Source organism: Plectropomus leopardus, chromosome 4, assembly GCF_026936395.1.
Source record: "Plectropomus leopardus strain MGB_pleo_1.0 chromosome 4, ASM2693639v1, whole genome shotgun sequence".
Classification (NCBI taxonomy): domain Eukaryota; kingdom Metazoa; phylum Chordata; class Actinopteri; order Perciformes; family Serranidae; genus Plectropomus; species Plectropomus leopardus.
This window is the reverse complement of record NC_142179.1, coordinates 1,445,117-1,466,466: the sequence shown is the minus strand read 5'-3', so window position 1 is coordinate 1,466,466 and position 21,350 is coordinate 1,445,117. Positions and strand designations below refer to the sequence as shown.

The following is a 21,350-nucleotide window of genomic DNA, read 5'->3' as shown; positions in this document are numbered from 1 at the left end:
TCACAACTTTGTCGGTCTTTTGTTGGTGTCCCAACTTTTTTGTAAAGTTGTAAGTCATCAAATTCAGAATTGGTGTGTGTTTTGCAAAAACAATTACCTTTATGAGTTTAAACATCAAATATGTATATATATATATATATATATATATATATATATATATAGGCATAAAAGGATTTGCTTATCTTTGCATTCTGTTTTCATTTACGTTTTACACACATCCCAACTTATTTGGAATTAGGGCTGCAGTTGTTTGTTCTCAGTTTTTATGAAGTGAACCATCTCCAGATTTGTTCCTAATTCTATTCCATAAAAAGAACCCTTACCCCTTTTGTTCATGACATATTTACATTTGCATCAATTTAATACTTTTTCCACACAACACTTGTCACCTCAGACCCCCTGATTCTCATACCTCCTCAGTCTCAGGTCAGTATAGTCTTTTATGAGTGCCTCGATTTATATTGTGCACAAGATGGATGTTTGAGGGATGCATTGTTGCCAGCTACTATACTGAACTGCCTTTTGACAGACTGACAGATACTAACAAATAGTGAATCTTACATAGCTCTAATTATTGTCTGTGGTACAGTATGCACAGAATGCCACTTTTCAAGTCCCTGGTTTTTAAGGTTTTACAGTTTAATTCTCCTTCACATAGTTTTGCAAATTATGTACTGAATCATAATTTTATTTTTTCATGTGTTAATGAAAATCAAAACACCCCCATTCATGTCAGTTTCTTATGGCAACTATCAAAGAATGACTTAGTAATTCAATGTTAAAAACTGTCAAAAAAAGTATATAGTATGAGGAATACAGGACAGAAAATTGTGCAAAAATAGTTTTTACAGTGGATCGGGACTGATGAGGAAGACTGTGATTTAAAAAATGGCCACATGGAGGCGCCCTCCACACGAACTAGAACTACTTCTTCCTGAAGTTCAGTGTTTTGCAGTCTGCCTTTTCATGTTTCCCTTCAAATGTTCATGCATTTAAGACAACAAAAAGATGTTAGATTGGCTCAAATCAAAAATGTTTTATAGTAGTTTCCTGCATTTGATTAGTTTGTTAGTTTTTCAAATTGTTAATTTCATAACATTGGAGGAACTACGTACATTACTTGTCTAATACAGTTGTGGCAATTAATTAGATTTCATACTTAGATAAATCATTTTTATGCATCTTTCCAAAGAGCTCGATTGTAGCAGGTGTCATTGGAATGAGGTAACTACATTTGTTTCTCTCTTTTTAGGATTTTGAAGGACTTCTTTCCCCCCAAACATGGCATCTTTAAATATCCACCAATCAGATGGCAGGGCAGTTGCCTGACAGATGGGTGATGCTCGAGTAAAACTCAAGCAGCAAATGATGACAACAGAGAAGCTATAAACAACAAATGTTGGCACTTTATTGGTAAGTAAACACTCCTGTGGAGCACTGATACAGCTTCAACTCTTACAGAGTCAAATCAACAGAACAGATGAGGAGAAGAAGAGGTCGACAGACACAGACAGAAGAAGGTGTTCAGTGATGATACTGGTTGTTTTCTTGACCATCAGTAGTTCATCACCAGAAGGAGTGAAAGCTTTGAGCAGAGTTAGAGGAACATGTGTCTGCAGGAGGTTCAGTGAGTTGCTGAGGATCTGCTGAGCTGAGCCATTTTTGTAAACAGTCACTTTATTCATCTTGTGTGTTCATTTCTCATGTTTCAGTCAGTTCATACAAGATAAACCAGAGACTGCTGTAGTCGGATGGAACAGTTGAAATCTTCCCTGCCGGGGCAGAGGAGGAGGACGTGGAGCTTTCTAGAAGCACTTGCGGTGGACGATGGAGGGGCCGGACTCGTCGTACTCCTGCTTGCTGATCCACATCTGCTGGAAGGTGGAGAGGGAGGCCAGGATGGAGCCGCCGATCCAGACTGAGTACTTCCTCTCTGGAGGAGCGATGATCTGAAGGTGAGGAGAAACACAGGTAAGACAGGAAGCAGTGATGCTTGATATGGACAGCAAAAACCTTTCACACAATATCAGTTTTTTTTTTTATGAAGACTTCAGTTTCATCCAAAAATACTGGATGTTTTAACGGTGCTAATTAACATTGATTAAATGTGTCCAAGGATTGCGCTGCTTTATTTTGCCAACATCCAAAATCTTTTTAGTCCTCTTTTTGCCATTGTGAGCAATGTACTGTGTTACCTTGGCCCACTGAATGCTGCAAAATGTTGCCTGCAGATTTCAGATCAGATTCACTAAGAAACTAGCAATCAATTTGTCCACTGGTGGGCATTAGAGCCTTAAAGTTGGGCCTGCAGCAATCTACATGTTTTCAGTTGTTCTTTATTAATCTGCATTAAAAATAAATAAATAAAAAACTACCTTGATTTTCATGGTAGGTGGGGCGAGGGCAGTGATCTCCTTTTGCATGCGGTCAGCAATGCCAGGGTACATTGTGGTGCCACCTGACAGCACAGTGTTGGCATACAGGTCCTTACGGATGTCCACGTCACACTTCATGATGCTGTTGTAGGTTGTCTCATGGATGCCAGCAGACTCCATTCCTGAACACACGGACAAAACGAGAGTTCATTTAGTGTTCAGTTCTACTTCAATGTTGATTTCTACCTCATGCACAACTGGAAATGTCTCTGATGCAGCAATTATGAATCTAGATCATCCGCCTGGATTATTTAGGAACTCAAAGAAGCAACACTGATATAGGAAGCAAGACCGGGCTGCTTTCTCACATTATACCATTTAGACAATTGTAGAAATTGCACAAGCATTTGAGTCAAGTCATTTCGTCAAACAACACAGTCGGTGTTAACACTGATTACCCACCAAGGAATGAAGGCTGGAAGAGCGCCTCGGGGCAACGGAACCTCTCGTTGCCGATGGTGATGACCTGTCCATCAGGAAGCTCGTAGCTCTTCTCCAGAGAGGAAGAGGAAGCTGCTGTTTGCATCTCCTGCTCGAAGTCCAGAGCCACATAGCAAAGCTTCTCCTTAATGTCACGCACGATTTCACGCTCAGCTGGAGTTCAGGAGTGAAAATATTTCAGTTACAAAATGGACAAAGATGCATATATTCAGAAAGGGAAAAACTAGAGAAATTCAACAGCTTCATCTCTTGGGGTCAAGTTAGAGCTCCAGTTTATAAACTGGACCTGTACCATTTTAGGAAGTAAACATCGTACCGGTGGTGGTGAAGCTGTAGCCCCTCTCTGTGAGGATCTTCATCAGATAGTCAGTCAGATCTCTGCCAGCCAGATCCAGACGGAGGATGGCGTGAGGCAGGGCGTAACCCTCGTAGATGGGCACAGTGTGGCTGACACCGTCTCCAGAGTCCATCACAATACCTGCAAGACAAAAAATACCAGATTACAAAAAGGAAAAACACTTTTCTGATGTCATTCTGCTCAGCAGACTTCATGGTTCAGCACCAAAATGTTTGACTGCAGTTTGTCTAATGGTCACAAGAAGTTACCAAGAGAACAAACTACTGAATGAATGATTCAACACTGAAGCAGAAACTTCCAAATTCAGTGTTTTACTATGTTCCTTCTTAGAGAGACATGTTTGAGTTCCCACCTGTGGTACGACCGGAGGCGTACAGCGACAGGACGGCCTGGATGGCCACGTACATGGCAGGAGTGTTGAAGGTCTCGAACATGATCTGGACCAAAGAGAAAAGACAACAGGTGTCACTGTGGAAGCCCGGAGTACGAATCTCAGAATATGCTCAGAGTCTGAGCTGGTTTGGAACAAAGCGTGAACACACCTGTGTCATCTTCTCCCTGTTGGCCTTGGGGTTGAGTGGAGCTTCGGTCAGCAGGACCGGATGCTCCTCAGGTGCAACACGGAGCTCGTTGTAGAAGGTGTGATGCCAGATCTGCAGGACAAGACAGCTTGTTGGTATGACAGTAATGACGGTAGCTTTATAACTGTTTGTCAAATACACAGGTGAAGATAAGAATACATGGAGGACAAATCAAGTCTGGCTGCTTTTTACTTTACGACAGAAAACTACATCTGAGAGCTGTGACTCTGATCCACTGAAATGACATTTTTTTGTCTGAACCAGATGTTGATCTGAGCTTCAGATGTGTCAACATGACATAAACATCTTCACCTTCTCCATGTCGTCCCAGTTGGTGACGATGCCGTGCTCGATGGGGTACTTCAGGGTCAGGATGCCTCTCTTGCTCTGGGCCTCGTCTCCCACGTAGCTGTCCTTCTGTCCCATTCCCACCATCACACCCTGCACACACACACAAACACACCTTTACAGTCACTTGTTACACTGCGTTTACCTGCTGGCTACAATTTATGAGTCGTGACACAGGTGGCGTTCATGCTGGTGTTGGTACCTGGTGTCTGGGACGACCAACGATGGAGGGGAAGACGGCGCGGGGGGCATCGTCTCCGGCGAAACCAGCTTTGCACATGCCGGAGCCGTTGTCAACAACCAGGGCAGCAACGTCGTCATCCATGTCTGAAACAGTAAGATGAAACATGCTTATTTTTCTCCAAAAACACCTTAAATCCCTTCACAATAGTTTGTTTCAGTAAAGTCAGTGAACTTTGGTTCTGGTTAATCTTCTGAAAAATGAATAAAATCATGTTCCTATGTATTTTCAATAAAGCCTCCATTTGGAAAATCATGCAAAATTTTAGATTTCTGATGCTGGCGTTTCCAACATATTAAAACCCTGCTAGATTTATGCATTATTTAGAATAAGAACTTATTCTAATTTTCTAAATTTATAGAATAAGTTTTAATTAACTGTTTCTTTTAATTAACTGTTTCAAGAAACAATTGTATCACCTCACCGCCCACTGTTTCCACCTCACTGACATTTTTAAGAAACTCATCCACTGTTACCAAATCTGGAGTGCACCGTAGTGATGCAACACCCTCAGGCATGATGAGTCTTGCAAAACCTCTTAGTGCTGATATTAATACTTTAATATGAGCATGCACTCAGCGTGTGTCTGTGGTTTCTCTTGCTGCAATTTCCCTCTTAGGCTAAGCGGAAACAAAACTTTCCACGCTTCCTCCTGCAGCCATCACCGTGAGTGACAGTTGTATGTCGGGCGTGGCTTCAACTCGTCCAACCTGATAAACTAAATGAGGCTTCAAGTCCCACCTACAGGACATTTCAACACAAGTTCAGGCCCGTCAGAAACCGCTCCCCTTCTGCAAATTTCACAGCCTGTAGTCTCACTTTACCAGGAAATATTAACTGCACCCTTTTTAATTACCACAACTAGTTAGGTCAAATTTAACTCTAGCATCCGGTCTGTTACTGAGCAACAAATTAATAAAGTTAGGATATTTCAGAGTTTGGGTGTGGTTTTTTTTAAAATTTTTTAAATGACACAGGAAGCTTGAGATGCAGAAAGCAGAAGCAGAAGACCGATTAGATCAACTACTGGAACAGTTACACAACTAAAATTTAAATTTACAAACCCATTAACCGTTATTTGTTGCTTTTTGCAAATCTTTGCATAAGAATTTAAAATAGTACTATGGAATTATCTGCATTATTTTAACTGAAAGTTGTTGTTTTTTAAAAAGTGACGTTACAAGAAAAACATCCTTTAAAAGGAAGTTAAAGATAATTTGTTTTACTCATCAGTTTGGATCTCCTGTTGACATTACCGATTGATCATTTTCTAATGTCTCCACAGTTTCTAAGCTGATGAAATATTTGGATTTAATTAGAATTTGCCTCTTAAACTGAAGGTTGAGCTGATGACAAACGACGATTGAGAGACAACATCCTCATACTTACAGAGATCTTGTCAGATTTATATTTTTAAACCCGGATGGGCTGATCTCAGGCAGATGACAGTTAACTCTTTAGGGGAAGTACAGCCGTCTGTGTGCTGATACTTTCAAGTGTTTAAATGCAGAGAAAAATCGATAAATGTAATCTTTGCATTAAAAAAAACCCCCAAACATTAAGGGAAATCATATGCTCTGTGCATTAAGTCAGATCGTTTCTCTTCATTTTAAAAGGCTGAAAACTGATCTGCCGATTTTAAAGTTTTTCCAGAATAAATCATCTCTGGACTGTAACATTTAGTTTGGAGATATTTCAGTTAACTTCTTACCTGTCGGATGTGTCTGTCAGGAAGGGTCTTGCGGAAGTCTCTCTGGCCCAGCTGTGCCCGGTGAATGAAGCATCACGAGCCAAAACCGCACCGTTTTTATTTGCGCTCGCGGGACTCCTCGCGATGTCCAAAAAAGGCAACGTTATCTGAGCTCGCGCTCTCATTGGCCCAGGTGAGCAGGATTCTTCAGGTTCTCTGAGCTCGCGTCTCTATTTGCGGGAGCAGGCATCTGTCACAATGGTCGAGACACGATTTAAAAAACACCCTCAGGGGTTTTTCGAAAAAAAAAGAAAAAAAATCGACCTGAGCAGAGAGCTGTGATTGGCCGGTCAGACTGGAGGTGAATGGAGATCTATATGAATATCTTTGTGGAGGTGAAGACAGGACTTCTCACAAAATGAATCACATTAAATCAACCTTATAGTTCTTTACATGCAAATATTTCCTTCTGGTGGAAGAGAGAACCTGCAGAAAATGTCAGAGCTGTAGATGTGAAGAGCTGTTGGTCTGCAGAGAGCTCTGTCTTCATGTCTGATTCTTTTACATTCATTTGTGTTTGACTTGAGGACTTGTGTGGAGATGGATTTGTTTGACTTGAATGAAAGCATGTGGCTAACAAACTACTTAAGTACCTGGAAGAAGTCATCTCAATATGTATGTCATTTTTTGAAAATCTCATGGGTGGATATTAAGACAGTGGGCTCCTGGGCACAGATATTTAATGGGCCCCACCACCTTACCTTCATGGGAGCAAGACATGCCATTTTTTAGTGGTTTTGCACGGCTTTGTAGTTGTTGAGCATCTTTTAGTGGTTTTGTGCTCTCTTATGATTGTGCTGTGTCTCTTTGAAGTCAACTCAATGTTGTTTTTGGTTGTTTTGTGTCTTTGACGTAATGTTGTGTTTCTTTGAGGCCATTTTGTGTCATTTTTGGTTTTTTTTATGATTCTTTGTCGTCATTCTTGTCTTATTGTTTTGCTCATTTCTGCATTCGTTTTTCAATTTCTTCATTTGAATTAGCAAGTGCACAGTTTTTTTTAAACAAACCTGTCAAATATAGGCTATACACTGCTTTTCTATTGCCAGTAAAGCAGAGCTCATGTTTGACGTCACGGACAGGTCGAGAAAAGGTAAACAGTAGAAAGCAGGTCTGTGTTAAACTTTACGGTCCCGACCTTTCTTTATCTCAAAGTCAAAGTCGCTGTAGACTAGCATGTATGAATGTTTGAGCTTTGTAGGAGGACACAGAGGGTAACTGGTGATGGCCATTGTACTTCGCTGGTTAAGGGGCCTAAAATTGGCGCATTCACTCGGGTGCTGTTTCCATCAACGTTGATTGAAGCCAATGGTCATGAATCCCTGGGACTACTTCAAAATCAGAACCAGGTGTGAATGCAGATTGTAAATTTTCCCATTCCATTAAAAAGAGAGATGTTAGCGGCGGGGATTAGTGTTGGTGGTCTGCAGTGGAAATTAGGCTTTTGTGTCTCTTTCCAGGTTCTTTGCATCTCTTTGTGGTCACTTTGAGCTTTTCCTGGTTGATAAATATTTATTTTGGTAACATTTTGCAAGTAAAGGTTGGTTAGGGCAAGCTTGTGGGTTTTGTTTCAAATTGGCAGCTATTCTCAGTGTTTATCAAGTAAACCATCTTTAGAGTTTTATTTATTGATAATTTTGTAAAAAGAGCCATCCCCCATTGTGTTCATGACATATTTGCATTTGCATCAGTTTAGACTTATTCCACACATAGTGCTTGTCTCCTCAGACGACATCATTCCTATAACCCCCTAGTCTCAGTTTAGTATACTCTCTTATAGCTGCTTTAATGGTGTGTAAAATTATTGATAGATACTAACAAATAGTGAATATTGCATAGCTGCAATTATTTTCTGTAGTACCCTACTGACAGAGTTCCACTTTTCAAGTCCCTGCAAGGTTTTTGAGGTAATTCACCTTCACATTGTTTTGCAAATTATCTATGGTATCTTTGTTTTTATATGTGTTAATAAAAACAGAACATCCCCGTTTATGTCCATTTCTAAAGTCAAGTGTCAAAGAGTAACTCACTAATTCAACATTAGCTACTGTCAAAAAAAAGTACGTTGGTGGAAAAGGCTTGGCCAAATACTCAGATGAAGAGCTTGGTATGAATGTAGAACAGAATCTAAAAAAACTTTTATACTGGATGTGGACTGCTGAGGAAAACTGCAATTTAAAAAGTGGTCACATGGAGGCACCCTCCACACAAATTAGGAATACTTCTTGAGTTCACTGTTCAGCAGCCTCCCTTTTCATCCTTACCTTCAAAGGTTTATGCGTTTACTGTTAAGGTGTAGGTTTGGCATCACAAGTATAAAGATTCACACCATTAAAGCATTTTTTTAGTTTATGTAGCTTTTGCAAATTAACGTTACATTTATAGAATTATGAGGGGAAAAAAGCTAACACCTGCACACTTGCTCCATACCACACAAGTTTATTAAAGACAACATTTCGATCCTGCTCGGAAGATACCAAGCAGGATCGAAAACCTTTTCTTGAATAAACCTGTGTGGCATATAGTAAGTGTGCAGGCGTGACCTTGTTCATAATGAAATTTGGTTTTTTTTGGTAGGTGCTGCACCTATGTGATGTGTTAAACTGCACTTTTTCAACATTTATGAAATAAGAAATGCCATGTATACTCTTCGACTAATACAGTAGTGGCAACTAATTGAACCAGGCATCATACTTGACAAAATTATTGTGTGCATCTCTTCAGAGAGTTCAATTCCAACAGGTTTTAGTGGAAAATGATGACTACCCATTTGTTCTTCTCTTTTCAGGAGTTTGAAGTACTTTTTTCCTCAAACATGGCATCTCTCTGAAGGTTCAAGTATCCACTAATCAGATGGCAGGGAAGTTGTCTAACAGATGAGTGAAACTCAAGAAACAAATGATGACAATAGAGAAGCTATAAACAAATGTTGGCACTTTATTGGTAAGTAAACACTCCTGTGGAGCACTGATACAGCTTCAACTCTTACAGAGTCAAATCAACAGAACAGATGAGGAGAAGAAGAGGTCGACAGACACAGGTAGAAGTTTTCTTGACCATCAGTGGATTATCACTAGAAGGAGTGAAAGCTGTATGAAGAGTTAGAGGAACATGTGTCTGTAGGAGGTTCAGTGAGTTGCTGAGGATCTGCTGAGCTGAGACTAAAATGTTGAACAGCTGCTCGATTTATCTTGTGTGTTAGCTTTCTTTTCTTTTAGTCAGTTCATACAAGATAAACCAGAGACTGCTGTGGTTGGATGGAACGGTTGAAATCTTCCCTGCCGGGGCAGACAGGGACGACATAGAGTTTTCTAGAAGCACTTGCGGTGGACGATGGAGGGGCCGGACTCGTCGTACTCCTGCTTGCTGATCCACATCTGCTGGAAGGTGGAGAGGGAGGCCAGGATGGAGCCGCCGATCCAGACGGAGTACTTCCTCTCTGGAGGAGCGATGATCTGAAGGTGAGGAGAAACACAGGTAAGACAGGAAGCAGTGATGCTTGATATGAACAGCAGCAGCCTTCATGTATTATTAAAAACTACACAACTAGACTTCTGCAGCCCCTTTTTGACTCAGTTGTCAGACAGCTGAGAGAAAATCTGGCCTGTGATGAGGACTCTTGCCAATCACAGTTCATTTAAGAGAGAGCCTGATTCACTGAGAAAATTATCTGTCCAGCGTTGGCAACATCAGTCTGCACCTCAAAGCAACCTGAAAAAGTCTAACAGCGAGTCTGACAAAACAACATGAAACACGTGTTATTATTGGCTAAGTGGTTAAGATGGAAACAATGTTGCCAGTAGTTTAGTTTTCTGCTAACCGGAGCCAGGGGCTCACAGGTGCTGCTTCGAATTCACGTTAACAAGAGCCTCGAATCACAGTACATCATGTCAAAGGGCTTTAGAGGCACAGGCCTGAAGTGACCTGCAGTGGCAACTTGTGAACGTTGAACCACTGAACCCACCTATTGTTGCTGGTCTTGCGCAGGTTAGACCCGCTGGCCACCAGCCTGTTGCCATGATTTTATGATAGCTAAATATGAGTTGTCTGTCTCGGGAGCTGCTCCCTGCTTTCCTCCAGGAAAATTACTTTACATCAGTGGGGAGCGAGGCGAAGGGACCAGAGTGAGAGACAGACAAGAAGGGGCTGTGCTTGTCTGGTAGGAAGGGCTGAGGACATGGAGCATTCATAAAGGTTACTGTATGAAGTGTTTGTAGAGGCTGCTGTTTTTAGCATTCGTAGAGGCTGCTGTTTTTGGCATCAGTGCAAGTTACTGTATGAAACATTTCGGAAGGTACAATGAAATGAGATTCAATGAGTCAAAGTTTGGGAAAAAAACAATAGGATACTGTATGAAGCATTTGACGTGGACAGACAAGAGAGCTGCACAAGGAGGGATGTATTTTCAAATTCAAAAACACCCAGCTATAAGTTAGTTATAGCTGTTTTGGTAGCACAGTACTGTAGTCGTTAGCATTGTTGTCAAAGGGGGTCCCAGATAAAATGAACTACCTTGATTTTCATGGTGGATGGGGCGAGGGCAGTGATCTCCTTTTGCATGCGGTCAGCAATGCCAGGGTACATGGTGGTGCCACCGGACAGCACAGTGTTGGCATACAGGTCCTTACGGATGTCCACGTCACACTTCATGATGCTGTTGTAGGTTGTCTCATGGATGCCAGCAGACTCCATTCCTGAACACGGAGAGAACAAGAGCTCATTTAGTATTTGAGATAAGACGCAACAGCTGAGCAAGGAGGCAAGACCATTCTGATATTATTCCATTTGAAAATTTAAAATAAAAGAACACAAACAAACACACACTAGTGTTCATTTAGTCAATATTTTTCTCTGGCCACACAGTCGGTGTTAACACTGATTACCCACCAAGGAATGAAGGCTGGAAGAGCGCCTCGGGGCAGCGGAACCTCTCATTGCCGATGGTGATGACCTGTCCATCAGGAAGCTCGTAGCTCTTCTCCAGAGAGGAAGAGGAAGCTGCTGTTGCCATCTCCTGCTCGAAGTCCAGAGCCACATAGCACAGCTTCTCCTTAATGTCACGCACGATTTCACGCTCAGCTGGAGTTCAGGAGTGAAAATATTTGAGTTACAAAATGGACACTAGATTCAAATATATTCAGAAAGTGGAAAAGCTACAGAAATTCAGCAGCTTCATGTCAAGGCAAGGTTAGAGGTCCAGATTATAAACTGGGCCTGTAGCATTTTAGGTAAAGAGTAAAAATTGTACCGGTGGTGGTAAAGCTGTATCCCCTCTCTGTGAGGATCTTCATCAGATAGTCAGTCAGATCTCTGCCAGCCAGATCCAGACGGAGGATGGCGTGAGGTAGGGCGTAACCCTCGTAGATGGGCACAGTGTGGGTGACACCGTCACCAGAGTCCATCACAATACCTGTAAGACCAAAAAATACCAGATTACAAAAAGGAAAAACACTTTTCTGATGTCATTCTGCTCAGCAGACTTCATGGTTCAGCACCAAAATGTTTGACTGCAGTTTGTCTAATGGTCACAAGAAGTTACCAAGAGAACAAACTACTGAATGAATGATTCAACACTGAAGCAGAAACTTCCAAATTCAATGTTTTACTATGTTCCTTCTTAGAGAGACATGTTTGAGTTCCCACCTGTGGTAATGCACCGAGGCGTACAGCGACAGGACGGCCTGGATGGCCACGTACATGGCAGGAGTGTTGAAGGTCTCGAACATGATCTGGACCAAAGAGAAAAGACAACAGGTGTCACTGTGGAAGCCCGGAGTACGAATCTCAGAATATGCTCAGAGTCTGAGCTGGTTTGGAACAAAGCGTGAACACACCTGTGTCATCTTCTCCCTGTTGGCCTTGGGGTTGAGTGGAGCTTCGGTCAGCAGGACCGGATGCTCCTCAGGTGCAACACGGAGCTCGTTGTAGAAGGTGTGATGCCAGATCTGCAGGACAGGACAGCTTGTTGGTATGACAGTAATGACGGTAGCTTTATAACTGTTTGTCAAATACACAGGTGAAGATAAGAATACATGGAGGACGAATCAAGTCTGGCTGCTTTTTACTTTACGACAGAAAACTACATCTGAGAGCTGTGACTCTGATCCACTGAAACAAAGTTTTCTGTCTGAGCCAGATGTTGATCTGAGCTCCAGATGTGTCAACATGACATAAACATCTTCACCTTCTCCATGTCGTCCCAGTTGGTGACGATGCCGTGCTCGATGGGGTACTTCAGGGTCAGGATGCCTCTCTTGCTCTGGGCCTCGTCTCCCACGTAGCTGTCCTTCTGTCCCATTCCCACCATCACACCCTGCACACACACACAAACACACCTTTACAGTCACTTGTTACACTGTGTTTACCTGCTGGCTACAATTTATGAGTCGTGACACAGGTGGCGTTCATGCTGGTGTTGGTACCTGGTGTCTGGGGCGACCGACGATGGAGGGGAAGACGGCGCGGGGGGCATCGTCTCCGGCGAAACCAGCTTTGCACATGCCGGAGCCGTTGTCAACAACCAGGGCAGCAATATCTTCATCCATGTCTGAAACAGTAAGATGAAACAGGCTTACTTTTCTCCAAAAACACCTTCAAAGTGCTCACACATGTTTCATATTCAGCAAATCATGCAGAAGTTTAATTTCAAACAGTTTCGGTGTCAGTGATGCTGGAGTCCTCATACAGATTCAAAACTCTACTTTTGTTTCAAAAAATGTTCTGTTTTTTTTTAAACAGCTGATTCAAACGTATAAATGTCTCTATTTGTGGTCATTCAGTGCCCTCTGTTGAACTTTAGAATAAACTGAACTGCAGAGTAGTGCTGATTTTGCTATTCTAATAGTTTTATTTTAATTATACTTCACACAGTGTCTCCCTCACTTTGATCGAATGCTTGTGATAGCTGTGAATAACTGAGAACTGAATTTAAGGAATTGCCCAGAGAACATTGAAACATCTTAATTGTTCTTTGACCCAAACAACGCCAAAGAGATTGCTTAATGAGCCACTCTGCTAGCTAGCTCCTGCCAAACCCTGTGGGGTGTAGCGCTCTAAACTGAAGAGTTGCAAAATTAACTCATATACCCACGTGCGTAAGTGGTCAAAATGAATGTCTGTGATAAACCGGTTAACATCCTAAATCCAGGGATTTTCAAATGTCATCGCTTAGAGTGGTTGAACAAAAAGCTGAAGTGCTCTCAAAAAAAAAAAAACCAGACACTGGGCTTAGTGCCTTTTTTCCCGGTGAGAACATGCATCCAGTTCAGCTGGGAATAAAAAAAACAAAAACACTGAGAATCAAATCCTATGTGGACACAGGCCCTTAGAGGGATGCTCAGTGTAATGTGGCTCCTTTTGAGTTGGATGGTTTTGTGCAGCGGGAGTGTGACTAAATCAGTCAGTTACCTTTTGCATTTATTTATGTACAAACTGAAAGCATATACTTTGTATTTTGCACAGTAAATTCCACCGAGTGTACGCAAAGATGCTAACGGTGCAGCGCGCTCATTAAGACATATGTATGAGTATATTTTCTTTGCTTTGTCCAGTTTGGTACAGAAATGTTATTTAGTAAGCTCTTTGCTGATATAACTTACCAAGATATTGGAAAGTACCGAAGAAGAGGATGGCAATGGATGAATGTAAAGAGACCTTTAGGGTGCTATGACATTTCTTTAAATTATGGACCACACATCTGCGAAGAGTATTTATGGCGAATAGATTATGGCGAATTAGAATAGCTTGAATAGATTTCACGAGTCTCTCATCCGTGATCAGATGCTCATAGTGGCTGCGAATGACGGAGAATGGAATTTAGGGAATATCCCTGAGAATTTTGGAAGAAAAAGATTTGAGTATTATTAAGATTAAGGATTTCTGAAACTTAATTAATCTGTTTTAACTGAAGTAAATGTGTCAAAATTAGTGGTGAGGTTATGAAATTCTTTCCCACCAGCTCACCGGCTTTTTGAAACTCGTCCACAGTTACAAAATCAGGAGTGCACGTTAGTGACACAACACCCTCGGGCATCGTTCTCAGCACTGAAACTATTTAACATGAGGACGCACTCTGCAAGTTTGTGGTTGCTCTTGGTGCAATTTCCCTCTGAGACTAAGCGGAAACCAGTCCACACTTCCTGCACATCCTGCTGCGGCCCTCACTCTGGGTGACAGTTGTATGTCGGGCGTGGCGCTTCAAGTCGTCCAACCTGCTTTAACTTGATTCATGTGACCTCTTTTTTTGTCGTTGCTACATGACAACGCAGAACAAGTTCACAAAGAGCAGAAACCGCTCCTCTTCGACAAACTGCAGCCTCTTTAAGAGGCGACGTGTGTTTAATGTCTTTATACTTGAACTGCACCCTTTTTAGACCCGTCAGATTCAACTGCAACAACAAATCAATAGTTACAGTAATCAGGTTTTTTTTTATTTTGAGTGTTTGAGAAAAGAAGTGTGAGACGCAGACAGCCGCAGCCCCTCCCTCCAGACACCACACACAACTGACAGATTACACAAACACTTACACGACGAAAATTGAAAATGACCAACAAGCACAGCAGCTCTTATTAGTGGGTTTTTTTTGCAGATATTATAAGATAAATTAAACTTTTATCATGGTGCTGATGAATGAATTCCATCATGTTTAAATAACATTTAAAACTAAGTGACTTCCTCCTTCAAAAGAACTTCTTTCCACATAATTTCCTGAGTAAACATACATTATGTTTCTCATCAGTTTGGATCTCCTGTTAACATTTTACATTTATTCCTTTCTCTGATGTTTCAACCGTTTCAGATCATATAAATATTTTGTGTTTTATTAGAATTTGCATTTTGAGCAGCAGGTTGAGCTGCTGTGAAACGCTGATTGAGAGCCAACATCCTCATACTTAAAGAGATCTTGTCACATAGTTTGGTTTTTGTAACCCGGATGTGCTGATGTCAGTCAGATGACGTTAACTCTTTAGGGGAACTACAACCGTCTGTGTGCTGATACTTTAAGTGCTAAAATGCAATAACAACAAAAACCCTTAATATAATTTAATCTCTGCGTAAGAAAATAACTTCACAGGACATCATATGTTCTGTGCATGAAGTCAGGTCGTTTCTCTTCATTGCAAAAGGCTGAAAACTGATCCGCCGATTTTAAAGTTTTCCATGATAAATCGTTTCTGGATCGTAACGTTTGTTTTAAAGATATTTCAGTTATCTTCTTACCTGTGCAGGTGAGTATTAGGTGTTCCTGTCACGGAAGTCTCGCGGGCGTCTCTCTGTCCCAGCTGTGCCTGGTGAATGAAAGCATTAGGAGCACACCCCGCACTGTCTTTATTGGCCCTCGCGGGACTCCTCGTGATGTCCAAAAAAGGCAACGTTATCTGAGCTCGCGCTGTCATTGGCCCAGGTGAGCAGGATCCGTCAGGTTGTGTCGGCGCGGAGCGGAAGGGTGAGTGCAGACTGAGAGCTGAGCTCCTCACAAAGCGAAACGCTTTAAACCGAAATCAAAACGTCTTTAAACACAGAAACTGCAGAAAAAGTGAAAAGTGTGAAAGAAGTCTTTGTTCTGCAGGGAGCTCCGTCTGCGTGTTTCTGCGCGTGCACGGGGGATTTCTGCTCCGCTTTGAGGATTTTGTTTGAGTCAAAGTGGCTTTGAGGTGGTGCAGAGTGGAGATGGTTTGCATGAGAGCGCAACAAAAAGACTCGTTAGACTTGTTTTTAGCAGCACCCTCAGTGAGTTTCTACGATTTTAGGACAATTCTCGTCTTGTCTTCATGAGTCTGTCTGTGTTTGGGACACAAATCATTGATTACATCTGTTGGATTTGTTGTGTACACATTTTACCTGATGTAGATCGCCTTTATTATTATCTTCAGCAGGCATCAAAACACTTTTATTTAATCTAGTTTTTTATTAGCACACAAAATTAGATAAAAGCAAGTAGATAACAAACATAGCAAAAATTGTGCAGGAGAGGTAATACATCAGCTGCAGCTCCGGTGTGTTTTCATGTAAGACTTTGATAAGAATAACCCTGGACAAGTTTTAATAATTTGAGGACTGTTGTTTCACAGAAAAGGTCCTCTGTAGTTCAGAACATTTTGTCCAAGAATTGGACAAAATAATAAAACTCACAGATTTACAGTATACAAGAGACAATAGTGCAAACGGGCAGTCGGAGCAATAATTTATATACATTTAAATAAATAGTAGAAGAGAGCACATCTTACAAAAAAAGAGGTTCCCCCAAAACAATTAGAAGACACAACAAAAAGGATGAGATCCGAAATAAATACAGAAATCCCCCAAACTCAGGTGAAGCTTGTCTCTGCACGCTGAAGCTGAAGCTGAAGCTGAAGCTGACTGAAAACAACACAGTGAATAAATGAATCCACATGTGAAGTGCTGAGCAGAGGCAAGAAATTAACCCTTTGGGACTGTTTGACACATTTAACTTGCTTTTAATTCTCCATGTTTTAAATATAATTTTGGCTGTGTTCGTGCATGTGGCTAAAATTTGGGATAGATAGTGTATTTTTGTTTAATGTTGGAATTTTCAGCAGCTCAAACAATACGTCTATAAATAGAAAAACAACTGAAACAATGTTTAATTTACAGCAATATTTTGTAAAGCACTAAAACAAAAATACTGTCAATTTTAAAGTAGGAACGTGTTGAAATAGTGATATTTCTTTGTTGAATTTACAGGTTATTGTAGTTTAAACACAACAGATATTTGGAACAGATATGCATTTACAACAAAAATGAAAATCTTTTCATATCTATAAAATGCAGATACAGATAATCGTCCCCAAGAACCATCCCATACCAAAAAAAACAGTACAATTCTGTTGAAATGACAGTGTTAAAATAGGTTTTTGTAAGGTAGATTTAAAAAAAAAAATACTGAAAGAAACCTTATTACATTATACAAATTCATATGTTTTGATGTATAGATTAATATCCTGCCTGCAAATGGATTTTTAAAACATTTGAGTGTTACATTTGAATGTCCCTTAAAACTTGAACTTTCATATTAATGTTCACTCTAAAGAATAATTAAGAAAATGTTTTTGCCATAAATATTAGGACATTGACAAAAAACATTAATTCACAACTATTTGAAATTGCAAGAATAATAACTATAATTTTCAAATGTGAAGATTTTCAATTATTAATTTAAGGGTTTTTTTTTTTACACATAAGGTGACTGGTGATGAAATCGCAGGAATTTAATGGACAGTGTAAATTTTAGAGTTTGAAAATGTTGTATGCACAACAGTTTTCCCGTTAAATTACAATATTAAATTGTAAAATTTAGGAGTTTTTCTGTGAAGATATTTACATCTTTAGCGTATTCTACACAAATTTTCTGGCAGCTTTTAGTCTCTGTTGAGGGTCATAAAGTAAATTTATCTCATTTTGAGGCTGAAAATCTGCAGATTAATGCAGCCTGGTATGTTATGATCTGTTTAAGTTACGTATGATGAGTCAGCTAAGATGAGGTATTCATTTATTTGTCCCACTGAGGAAAAAATTAACGTTGTTACTGCAGCCAGGAGCGTACAGGATAAGCAGCAAAAGAACAATTTAAATATTTAAAAAATAGTAAAAAGTTGCTGTGTTATAAAAACACAACGTGTAAAAAAAGTACCAAACAAGGAGCCAAAGTCAACAGTTTAAAATATATAAATGTACAGCGATTACACACGGAGGTAATTAGTTGCTTTTTTTATTATCTTCGCCTCCATCTGAACTGAACGGAGCCTGAAATCCTCATTTTAACGTGTCGGAGGAAACTTTGACCTTTTACACAAAAAGTGACGTGAAAACTGCAAAATGCCTAAAAAACTAAAAAGACACAGTGTGAAGAGTGACGTCAGCAGCTGCGTGAAAAAACTCGCTGGCTTTGTGACAAGAGAACCAGGTCAACGCTAACGTCCACGTCAACCTTTAAAAAAGTCGTCCCTGCAGCTGGACGTGGCCCCGCAGAGTCCCTGTGCGTCTGAAGTCTGCTCCTGGGGGCCGCTCTGAGCTGCAGGGCCCTTAAAGCTTAAAGCTTGATTTTGAAAAGTGCGTTTTGCGTGCAGAGCGATTCGAATGCATGTATTATGAAAGCAGGCTCTAAGGGGTTAAATATTTACCCTCACATCTGTTCAGTTTGGGTTGTATGTTTTTAACAGAGCAGTGAGACGCCTCAGAGACAGAGACAGAGACAGAGGACTGCAGTTTGACGTTTCAGAGGTGTTCCTGTTAATTTGTCCACACCCTGAACCTGCACAGACGTGCCCGTGCGCTCGCTCCCTTTCCTCCGAATTATGTCGACGGGAGCCTCAAAATCTTTCTCCTGTTTTAACTTCAGACATGACGCAGGACGCCAGGGCGTCACCTGAGTCAGGTGTGACCACGCCCCCTGCGTGTCACACCGAAGCGGCTCCCGACCGCACCATGTAAGGCCTGAACTGCAGCGTCAACTCCAAGAAGTGACCCACCTGCTGCTGCATTTAACCCTTTAAATTCTCTAAATTGGCTTAATTTTTTTCAAAGATATCGGAAGAAGGCAAGAAAAAAATGACCAAAAAATTAATAAGAAATCATTTTTTAAAATAAATAAATAAATAAATAAAAGCAACAAAAAAAAAGACAGAAAAATGAAAAAACAAAGGAATTACCTGAAAAAATGTTTAAAAATTCTAATTTTTTATAAAAATGTTTGCGTGCATTACCTGTGGTGGCTGAAGGGAACGTGAAGAGGGAGGGGCGGCTCGACTCAGACTGTTGTTGAGAGTTAAAAAGTATGAAGCTAATAAAGGTGAAAAAAATACATGTTGCGACAAAGACAACGAGCAACTGAAGAAGAAATGACCCAAACATTTAAAGAAATCTGTGAAAGAAAAAAGAAAATTACCAGGAAAAAAAGAAAGTAAATCAAGCGAACAAACAAGGAAACTAAAGAAAGTGCTTTAAAGTTATAAAAATGTTCTGTGACATAATTCAGAATATTATAGTTATAATAGTTTTCACAGGATCCTTTCCTTTTTTTACCATGACATTTTCCCCGGCTTAAAAAAAATCTAAATCAACTTATTTCTTTTTATCTGTGAAACATGTATCACCAAGTTGCTCACTGACCTTTTTCCATTTTTTTTTTAAAGAAATCTAATGATGGATGCAGGTGGCAAAGACTTTTTGGTGTTATATGCAGCAAAATGCATTCAAGCTAAAGGGTAACTTTATTGTCATTTTTCTTGTACGTAGTTTAAGAAGAAATGAAATTTTAAGGTGATCCTGAATTTTGCTACATCTTTTGGCGTTGAAGGAGTTCAGAAGTCGATACCTTTTAGTGACATAAAATCTATCAGATTAAAAATGTGCGTTTAATTGAGCTGAAGAATAACGTAATACTGCTCTGCACATGAATTTATAAACTTTTAGATGTTAATTAAACTTTGCGGATTATCATTTCCTCCACATTCACCTGAATGTTGTTGGTCGTTTAATGAACAAAATGCACGCACTATATTTGAGATATGTAAAAATAAATCTGATTAAAAAGCTGCTCAAGTGAACTAAAGAATAACGTAACACTGTGGAGGGAAGCTGCTCTGCACAATGAATATTTAATTTAGACTAAACTTTACTGTGAGGTTTTATTCTGCTGCCACAGAACTGAGAGTCTGTCAAACACTCATTTACAAGTCAAATAGTGACGTGCGTCTGCAGCTGCCGGTGTCCTTATATGGACTCGACTGCAGCTGCGACGCTCCTGAAGCACGTTCAAACTCAAAACCGTGTCAACAGCCCCCCCAAAAAAGAAAAATTGCCAGAAAACATGCCTTCCAAACCTATTTTCTTCAATAAATAATAATAATAATAATAACAAAAACAAATCCTGCCAAATGTTTTTTACTTTAAAATTAAATTAAAAATCGCCAAAAATTAAAATTTAGCCAAACATTTCCAAAAAGAAAAAAAAAATCTCCATTTTTTTTAAGGATAAAACTCCTTCTAAACCTGTTTTCATTTGAGAACAAATATATATATTTATATAAACCTCAAAAACAAATGTTTACAAAGTGCTTTCACAGGCGAAGCAAAGGCGGGAACTCAGAGAGCGAGAAAATAAACATCAACAAACAGAAAAGACGAGAAAAGCTAAAGTACTAAATGATTAAAGTTTAAAAAAAAGAAGAAATTTGATAAAATACAATAAAAATAGGACATAACCTCATGAGATCGCATCAGTGGGGATAAAACAAAATAAGAAGCTAAAAAAAAAAAGGTGCCAAAATTGTAAAGATTACCAACAATTCAAAAAGAAAAAAAAAAGAGCCAGTAATTTTTGAAGAGAACATGCCTTCTGAGTCAGTTATTTAAAAATTATGAAAAACCCTCAAAATTTCAGCAATGAAATACTTCTTAAACATGAAATAAAGAGATTTTATTAGATATGATTCATTCATGAGCTGCAGACTTAAACTGCCGTTACGTGTTAATGCACCACAATATTCAAACAAAACTTTCAGTACTTTTACTTTTCATACTTACCTGGAATTTGCAGGCAGTACTTGTATTTGTACTGGAGTGTTTTTATAGATGATATTTCTTCTTACACGAGAGTATCTGAGTATGTCTGTCACCACTGAACAGGCAGACGGGGAAAAAGGCCTAAGGTATCTAAAAAAATAATGACCCAAAAATGTTGCAAGAAATAAGTAAAGGAAAAAAAGTTTTAAAAAAATAAATAAATAAATAATTTAAACATTAGCACAAAAAAAACAAAAACAATATAACAAAAATAAATAAATAAATAAATAAAACAACGAAATGACTTACCAAAAAAGCTTAATAATTACCCTATAATAATTCTGTAAAACTATTAAAAATAATAATTATTTAAATTATAAATTAAATACAGTAGTTTTCTGGATACTTCTAGCTTTAAAAAAATAATCTTTTTTTTTTTTTTTTTTGCAATTTGTTGGACATTTTTTGCCTAGTTGCTCATTGCCTTTTTTTCCTTTGTTTTTTAAAGATGACTCAAATTTGGAGTTCAAAGGTTAAAATACTTGTGAGAGGCGTCTCAAATGTGACGACGCTCCAGGTTTTAAAGGTTTTAGTCTCAAAGCTGGCAGGAGATTTGGAGCTTTGAGCACTGTCGGGTTTGAGATGTTACAAAAGCAGAAGAGAATATATGCCTAA

At 39.7% G+C, this 21,350-nt stretch overlaps 3 protein-coding genes across 7 annotated transcripts in view; 1 reads left to right on the top strand and 2 right to left on the bottom strand.

The window, feature by feature from the left end:
* Positions 1 to 1,384: 1,384 nt before the first annotated feature.
* On the bottom strand, positions 1,385 to 6,272 carry LOC121940096 (actin, cytoplasmic 1-like). The gene is made up of 9 exons (XM_088076252.1): positions 6,116 to 6,272; positions 4,366 to 4,490; positions 4,128 to 4,256; positions 3,777 to 3,887; positions 3,587 to 3,671; positions 3,193 to 3,354; positions 2,838 to 3,029; positions 2,376 to 2,557; positions 1,385 to 1,949 (listed from the first exon to the last, which is right to left on the bottom strand). The coding sequence occupies exons 2-9, from the start codon at positions 4,486 to 4,488 to the stop codon at positions 1,806 to 1,808; spliced, it is 1,128 nt and encodes a 375-aa protein (XP_087932378.1). The 5' UTR covers positions 4,489 to 4,490; positions 6,116 to 6,272; the 3' UTR covers positions 1,385 to 1,805.
* Positions 6,273 to 9,068: 2,796 nt separating this feature from the next.
* On the bottom strand, positions 9,069 to 15,523 carry LOC121944669 (actin, cytoplasmic 1-like). Its single transcript, XM_088076268.1, has 9 exons — positions 15,372 to 15,523; positions 12,574 to 12,698; positions 12,336 to 12,464; positions 11,986 to 12,096; positions 11,805 to 11,880; positions 11,400 to 11,570; positions 11,039 to 11,230; positions 10,664 to 10,845; positions 9,069 to 9,606 (listed from the first exon to the last, which is right to left on the bottom strand). Exons 2-9 carry the CDS (start codon positions 12,694 to 12,696, stop codon positions 9,463 to 9,465), a joined length of 1,128 nt encoding a protein of 375 aa, XP_087932394.1. The 5' UTR covers positions 12,697 to 12,698; positions 15,372 to 15,523; the 3' UTR covers positions 9,069 to 9,462.
* A 12-nt stretch (positions 15,524 to 15,535) lies between these two features.
* Positions 15,536 to 21,350, top strand: part of LOC148189658 (L-rhamnose-binding lectin ELEL-1-like) — a 54,998-nt gene continuing 49,183 nt past the window's right edge. For 3 of the 5 annotated variants that reach the window (XM_088076266.1, XM_088076259.1, XM_088076264.1), the window contains exon 1: positions 15,536 to 15,597. The gene's annotated coding sequence lies outside the window, so the exon portion shown is untranslated. The remainder of the gene's footprint in view (positions 15,598 to 21,350) is intronic. The other 2 variants (XM_088076260.1, XM_088076261.1) reach the window with 2 other exon arrangements.

What these genes read in the sequence shown, in the direction of transcription:
- LOC121944669 (XM_088076268.1), bottom strand. Translation starts at nt 12,696, where the DNA reads ATGGATGAAGATATTGCTGCCCTGGTTGTTGACAACGGCTCCGGCATG. An exon ending in ACAGGGAGAAGATGACACAG is followed by an intron (nt 11,881 to 11,985) that starts GTGTGTTCACGC and finishes TCTTTGGTCCAG; the next exon opens with ATCATGTTCGAGACCTTCAA. An exon ending in ATACAGCTTTACCACCACCG is followed by an intron (nt 11,231 to 11,399) that starts GTACAATTTTTA and finishes CCTGAACTCCAG; the next exon opens with CTGAGCGTGAAATCGTGCGT.
- LOC121940096 (XM_088076252.1), bottom strand. Translation starts at nt 4,488, where the DNA reads ATGGATGACGACGTTGCTGCCCTGGTTGTTGACAACGGCTCCGGCATG. An exon ending in ACAGGGAGAAGATGACACAG is followed by an intron (nt 3,672 to 3,776) that starts GTGTGTTCACGC and finishes TCTTTGGTCCAG; the next exon opens with ATCATGTTCGAGACCTTCAA. An exon ending in CGCCTCCGGTCGTACCACAG is followed by an intron (nt 3,355 to 3,586) that starts GTGGGAACTCAA and finishes TTTGTCTTGCAG; the next exon opens with GTATTGTGATGGACTCTGGA.